Here is a 7,559-nt window from a genome sequence, read left to right as displayed (position 1 = left end):
GTTTTGGGAATTGGTGTGATACCTGATGTCCAAGTTTTGGGCAAAATTCCTTAACAGTTGACAGTGGAAGTCCATTTTATAACCCCAGCTATTCAAATTGACCGGCATTCCTATACTGAGTTTATACCCCTACATACAATATAATTATAACGGGTGACCCAAATAGAAGTACTTTTTCAATAATTTTTTTTTTACAATCACGCGTAAGTTGTGTGAACCTGTCAACTTATTTTTGTTCAGTATTATTTGGCATTTCTTCGTGGAAAGGCAATTCTTCAACTTTATTACGAAAATTCATGTTCTGTAAAGAATGTGTTTCAGCGGTTCGCTCAACGCATGGTTAACAAAATCGGCCTACTGAGATACAATACAATCAGCATTGTTGAGATCCAACATTCATTATTGGATTATATTCGACCGAATAGAACACGTCCAGCACGCAGTTAAGAAAATTTAGCAGCCGTAGCTGAGAGTGTATATGAAGACCGTTGAGATTCGATTCGGCGCTGTTCGCAGCATCCCCTCATAGAAATTTTCACCATTTACTATATGATGGAAATCGCAATCTCGATGGGTTATTGGCTTCAACTCTGTCTTTCTTGGGCTTATTCTAAGTATGTTATTTCTTTTCTAATAGTGAAACCTTCCATAATTTCACTAATCGTAGTATAAAGGTGACGCTACTTGTCAACATTATCTGTAGATGGTACTACTTTCAATTATACGAGGTTGAGTTCAATCATTAATTCAAGTAATTCAGTGAGCGCCGGGGACTGATGAGGGACGCTATTAAATTTAATTAATCGATACATAACTTACCTTTAAGGAGTATGCTGTTCTGCTTTGGAGATCAAATAATTGTGATAGTTTTTATATTGTTGGAGGTTTCTTTCATATTCGAAAGTTCGTCATTCTATGCTGTATTTGATGTAGGAATTTTTCTAATAAACATATCACACTTTGAAAAACAGCTTTCGGTGATTAGTCTCTCATATATCAGACGTATTTGGCTGTTGGGTGAATTGTCTCTATCTGAATTAGCCTTCCAAATATTTAACCTGGAGGGAAATGGAGGGAAATGAGAACGCTTATGTGTCTGAAGTCAAATATAAAAAATAAAAGAATTATTTCATGAGCACTTTCAATTATTATTTAAGGAGTTGTTACTAATCCTTTAGATCATCTCGAAAGCAGGAAAAAAAAGTAAGGAAGTAACTTCGAACATTTTATACTCGATGTGCATTATGATTTTTTGTTGGGTTAAGAAATCCATTTAGAACGCAGAGAAAAAATTTGTATTTCTTTTTCGATCAAAAAATCCTTGGTTTCTTTAGCTCCTACAAAATTCAAGGATTTTTTCACCCAAATTAAGCTCAAATATAAATAATAAAAGAATTATTTCTGGGAGCACTTCCAATTATTATTTAAGGAATTGTTACTAATCCTGCCGCTGTAGCAGCATAGATCATCTCGAAAGCAGGAAAAAATTACAAAAAATACTTACACATCTCCCAAAAAGTTATAAATGGCTGATCGTAAAACTTTATATTTTTAAAATATATATGTATATTTATATAATTTATTATATTATTTACATAAATTTGTGTGTTAAAATTTACGACTTAAATGAAAATAAATTTTTTTACAAAAACAAAAAGGTCAAAATAAGAATTACTATTGACAAATGCATTCTCACATTAAAACTTATTGTATACATAAAATATATATTTACGCTTACATACATATTTATCTATGCATATATGTATGTATGTATGTAATAATATGTATAGCGCTTTATAATTAATGTGTAAGTTGCCGGAAATGGCACACTAATTAACAAATAAATATATATATGTATTCTCTTTTATCTAATTTGTTAACAACTAAATGCATGTGAACGTCGTATGTGTACGTGTGTGTGTGTGTGTGAAGGTTGATTGTAAATAAATACATAAAAAGATTAAATGTGGATTTTCGTTTGCTAATAAAAGACTAACAGATTTTCCTTTTTCTTGTATGGTTACTATGAATAAATCGATTCAGCTTAAAAATATGCAAAAAGGAAATTAAACTCAACCAAGCTACTCATAATTTGTGGAAAATAAAAGAAGTAGATATAAGTCGTGACAGGATATAAGAAAGTAAGCAGTAGAATGAGTGATTGGGTGTAGAGAAATTTATAGACACATTTTTGTGGAGAAAAACTTGCTGTTACAGTGACTGTCACTTTTCAGTTTCTGTTACAGATTCTGCTTCTGTTATAGTTGCTGTTTTTGCTACAGTTGTTGTTGCTGTTTCCTTTGCAGTTACATGTTCCGTTTTAGGTACAGTTCAGAATTTGCTAAAGTTTCTGTACAATTTTGTTTTCACTTTAGTTATAGTTACAGTTACATAGTTTCAGATAGAAATCTGTTTCTGTTATAGTTTCTGTTGTTGTTATAATTTCTTTTTCTGTTACAGTTTTTGTTTCCATTTGCGTTACAGTTACATTTTTCAATGCAGTTACACATATGTTTCCGTAACAATTTCTGCTACATTTTCTGTTTCTGCTACATTTTTACATTTTCTGTTTCTATTTCTGTTTCACTTTGTGCACAAATTAAAACTAATTAAACTCGAACTAAGTTAAAACAAAAAAGTGAGCTATAAATAAAAGCACTAATCCAACAAACAAATAGAGTTGCATTTTTTCATCTCTCCTTGCAACTGCTCTACACGCCTTTTCAAACCAACGCTTTTACTCCTCCAACGTAATTTTTAGGGTAATCTACTGACTGCTTATGTTTTTCGCTTTACATATTAACTATTAGAAATGTCAGCGCTAAGCATTTGCTTTTCGTACTGCCACTCACTTAGCTTAGATTGCACATAACATAGCGGTAATATTAACAAAATACATTTACTCTTAATAATTTGTGCTTAAAATGAAAAATTTTCGTTGTTCATGTGTAAATGTATCGCGTAAAAGTATCGGCTTCTCGGTCCACATTTATGGTAATCACCATGGTTGGTCAATAATGTTCGCCGCTATGTCTATGGTGCTCCCGTCTGCCAGCCGATTGATCTCGATATTCGCCATTGCGTGTGCTGCTCTTGTGATGATGGTGATGGTGGCGTTTCTTTTCGCCAGCTAATGAAATAAATTCCACATCAGATTAGGTAAGATTAATTAATTCAGCAAAATATTTATGTATGTACCTTTTAGACGGACATCGGAAACGACCATTTCAGAGTTATCACGCATGCCGTAGTTCTCACGTCCGACACTGTAAAGAAAATTAAGTTTGAGTCAAAATTAATGTTTAGGAAATGTTGTGTTGTTGAAGTGAGTGCGAGATTCTGTTCAGAAACATTTCTTTCAGAATCACAATTGTGGATTATTGTTCTACAAGTGGACCATTTTTTATTTTAATATTTAAAGAAGCTAAATTTAAGTTAGTTTAGTTTCTTCCTGAGATACTAATAATCCTAAGATATCAATCAAAAAGACCCTCGCATATCGAAAGATCGCCTTGAGCCGTCCAGACATTTATGCAAGCTGCTAATGTTAATGCCCGTCAATTCGACGGGTTCGTCGAAAATATGCCAGCAGAGATGCTTCAACCTTAGTCTGGCAAAAGCTGGAGAATGTGTCTAGATGTTTTCACATAATCTTCCTTCTTGCGACTTCTAAAGTTTTTAGCTTCACTGCGTAAGTGCCAATGGGACAGGGTTTAATAAAGACCCCTATCAGTGCGACAATGTGAACTTTGTTAAGAGTTAATAGTTCAATGAACCATTTATGTCTCACTTCGTGGCAGAAAGAATTCGCAACACCGAAAGTTCTCATTTTTGACCAACGGCTGCTGAGCTCGCGCGAAGCCCATATCATACCTCCCTAAAAGAACCCACACTTCGGAGAAGTATATACATCTGATGCAACCTTGATGACTATCACTTCAGCTTGAAAGACACTACAGTGATCCGGCAGTCTGAGGCAAGAGTTGATTGAAATCTCTTGGCAGAAGACTCCCCCCTCTAAACTACCGCTTGAGTTTCGCTCCATCCGTGAAAAAGCTCACTGCGTCTACACTCCAGCGACTAAACCCCATCACATATCTCTTTCAGGTTGTGTATGGATAAGATGTCACTAGTAGTAGGGTCCATGACGCAGTGGTTCAAGTTTTAAGAGATGCAGTCGAAGTGAGATGATTTCGGAATGTCACTTTCTGGAACCTTGTTATTGTTGTAACGATTATCTAGTCTCCGTTAGGGTCCTAAGGTTCGGATAAGTTGTCATCGAGGTCATTAAACGGTAGGCTGTGCTGTTTCGTCGGGGTTGGACCAAAGAGAAAGAGGTATCAGATGTGTAGGGTTAGCTGTGCATGCAAAGAGGTGGTTAGAGTCATGCGAGGACTCGCTGCATGCTAGATATTTATTTGCCATTTACTAAGAGGGAGTCGGTAAGTGTTTATAGCTCTGAATGGCGGTCAGTGCATGTCTGATGTTAGTTGCGTCCGAAGTTGCTCGGCGTATTGTCTTATGTAGTCGTAATAGTTGAGGAAGGGCCTCTTGATGCTCCTAGGAGGCCTCTCTGGGACCTTAAATATGTCAGGTATTCCGGAATCTAAAAATCATACACTGAATTTAATCAATTGATCAATACATTTCCTTAATGTTTAAAACTCTATATTGAGAAGAAAAGACAATAAGTCGGTTCTGTCGCACATGAACGAAGTGATAAACCAGGAGGGAGTTGAAGTAATTTATGACACTTCGAAATTTTGATGAGCTTAATCAATTCCATACTATGTGATTGTAGACGATGAAGATGATGGTTTAAGTATTCCTACTGACGTCTCTTTAGCTATTACTCATAAAGTTTGCCTATTTCATATTTTCGGGTTGGAAATTTGTAGCTTGCAAGCCGTCATGCTCACTCAAATTAAACAAAAAACATACTCACCGATCCAGATTCTCTCTGGAACGCTGCATATTATCGCGTAAATTGTCACGGGAATGCATAGTTGGTGGATCAAGCGTATCCTTGCGGCGTAAAGCATGTTGTGTGCTGCTCTTCGAAGCAGATTCATGTAGATTTTCCCAAGCTTGGCGGTAGTAACTGAAAATATTTTAGAATTTAAGTTAATATATTTGATAACAGTCATTGTTTTCTCATAAGAGTTCGAACCCCAACAGCGTGGAATATTTGTTTTTTTGAGTAAATACTTTTTTTTGAGTATATAAAAAAACTTACCGATTTAGACCATTACGTGAACCCGAAGTAGAGCTATCAAATGAGGCCACTGTATTACAGTCGGGCGAGGCGCGATGGCGATAGTGTTGGGTAGTGCGATTTCTGAGGGAAAAAGAGAGCAAACAATGAAGGGTGCAAATTAGTGGCTAGTGTTTCACAAGTTCAACGTAAACACACATAATACAGTACACATAAGTATGCAATTAATACAGGACGTGCTGTGGTAAGTGGATAACAAACACCTTAAAAATACAACAAAGTTAAGCACAACACATTTTTCGTGAAATACAAATATTTGTCTAGTAAATGCCATAAAAGTAGAAAAAGTACAGGGTGTTTGCGATATTTAATTATGCAGTTTCACAAGTAAGAAAGCGAGAAGCTGAATTTTTGGAACAAGTAAAACTTTAAGTATAGTTTTAAGTACTTCTAGTGGACTTTTCTCTAATTTGATTTGAATTTTTTTAATTAAATTACGCGAATTCTTATTTGTGGAACTGCATAACGGTACATATAATATGTGAATGGTGAGTGTTGCATGTTTGCGTGCGTTCGATTTGCGTTCAGAAGCCTTTGCCATTGGGTACAGTGTTGGGTTGTGAGGCTCAGGCCACCTTGAGCCTCTCTGGTGGTTCGATATATTTAAACATACATACACACATACACATATATATAATGGGGTTAGCATACATATACGTGCGATTAGGTACTGACGCAAGAATATTCTAAGATTTTTTGTGATTCTTTTTTATGATTTTTTTTTTGCTTTTTGTTGCTGGTTTGCATGGATGAGTGGGTGACTGGAATAAGTGTGGCTATGCTTGGATTATTTACTGATTGTTTGGATGGTTGGTTGTATGGTTGGATGGTTGTTTGATTGCGTGCACAGACAAGACAGCAAGGCGGCAGCATTGCATTTGCTTAATACGAGTTGTTTTTGGTTTGGCATTTTTATTTTAATTATTATTATTTTCTGTTTATTTATTTAATAACAACATTTCCCCCACTTGCATGAGTACACTTATCCTTAGTGAATCAGTGACGCTATTGTATGGTGTAGATATGTAAGTAAATGTTGTTGTAAGTGGCTTACATGTCTGGTGTGCTCTGCTTAGACTTAACGGTTGCTTCTTTTATTTCCCGTTTTTTTTTTGTTTAATTTTTCGTTGATTTTTTTTTAATTTTTTCTTCATTAAAATATGGCCTTTATGTTGTACTTAAAAATTCGTTTCGTTACTTGTCTATTTTTATATCCTTTGCTTCACATAAAATTGGTGTATACTATTTCAAGGTTCTTTGGCACGTTAACTCGATTTGCTTCCGTTCGATTGCTTATTGCTTTATACATATATTTAGCATAACTTGCTTCAACTCGTTACTTTTTTACTATCTACTCGTTCAATTTTCTTCCCATTTTCTATACTTTTACTCCCTTCCTCCTCCTCTACGCATATCGCTCGCTATCATCCTCATCCATGGCAATGTTCTTTTGCGTCGCGACTTTCGGCTTCTTTTCCGTTCTTTCTTGCGTTGGATAATTACTAAAGTAGCCGGCACGCGCCGTAAAACCACGTCCATAGGTGCTTAGCTCGCGTCGTCCCAATTTCTGATCATCGAAGGGCAGCGCCAATACACTGTACCACAGTGAGGGTGGTCCGGCGTAGCGTGTGGATGAGCTGATGCTACTGTGCTGATCGTAGAAACGTTGCGGGCTGATGTAGCCGTTACGTGCTATATGCGGCGGCGCTCGATGCGTTGACGCTGTACTATATTGTGTGCCAGAGGTACGTGTGTTGTTCTTGTTCTTGTTGTTGTTGTTGGGTGGTGGAGGGAATGCTAGGCGTGACCTGTGGACATGGTTGACACAATAACATTTTGCATTGTGCCGCCTGCTGTTCGTGGTGCTAAATGAATGACAACAATATACAACAACAACAATACGAGATTACAAATGCATGATTGCGAATTGTTTTTGTGATTTCTGCTCTTTTTTCTCTTATGGTATTTGCATTGAATTTTATTGCGTTTGTGCAGGTTTGCTTTGATTTGACGGTTTGGTTTGGTAAAGGATTCTTTTTGGGGTTCTTTGATGAGAAATTTCCAAATTAATTGTGAAATGTTTGAGGTTATGATCAATGAGCGCTAATCTAGATTGAGTTGAAAACCTTTTCGGAGGAAAAAGAGATGCGCTGAAAAACCTTCTCGGAAGAAAAAGCGATGAAGAGGGGTACACAATATGAAGATGTGGGGTTTGGAAAAACAATGACTATGTGGAATGAACTTCATATTCTTCTGGTTCTAGTTTTTAGATGATCTCACCTCT

General features: G+C 36.2%; 1 protein-coding gene across 2 annotated transcripts in view; it reads right to left on the bottom strand.

The window, feature by feature from the left end:
- Positions 1–1,613: 1,613 nt before the first annotated feature.
- Positions 1,614–7,559, bottom strand: part of LOC126760141 (uncharacterized) — a 102,766-nt gene continuing 96,820 nt past the window's right edge. For both annotated transcript variants that reach the window (XM_050475580.1, XM_050475579.1), the window contains exons 9-12: positions 5,237–5,338; positions 4,946–5,101; positions 3,199–3,266; positions 1,614–3,130 (exon numbers count right to left, since the gene is read on the bottom strand). In XM_050475580.1, coding sequence (XP_050331537.1) covers positions 3,012–3,130; positions 3,199–3,266; positions 4,946–5,101; positions 5,237–5,338 — 445 coding nt within the window. In that variant the 3' untranslated portion in view covers positions 1,614–3,011. The remainder of the gene's footprint in view (positions 3,131–3,198; positions 3,267–4,945; positions 5,102–5,236; positions 5,339–7,559) is intronic.

The sequence above is a fragment of the Bactrocera neohumeralis genome, chromosome 5, assembly GCF_024586455.1.
Source record: "Bactrocera neohumeralis isolate Rockhampton chromosome 5, APGP_CSIRO_Bneo_wtdbg2-racon-allhic-juicebox.fasta_v2, whole genome shotgun sequence".
NCBI lineage: Eukaryota > Metazoa > Arthropoda > Insecta > Diptera > Tephritidae > Bactrocera > Bactrocera neohumeralis.
The sequence above is the reverse complement of the archived record's forward strand: the minus strand, read 5'-3'. Positions and strand labels throughout refer to the sequence as shown.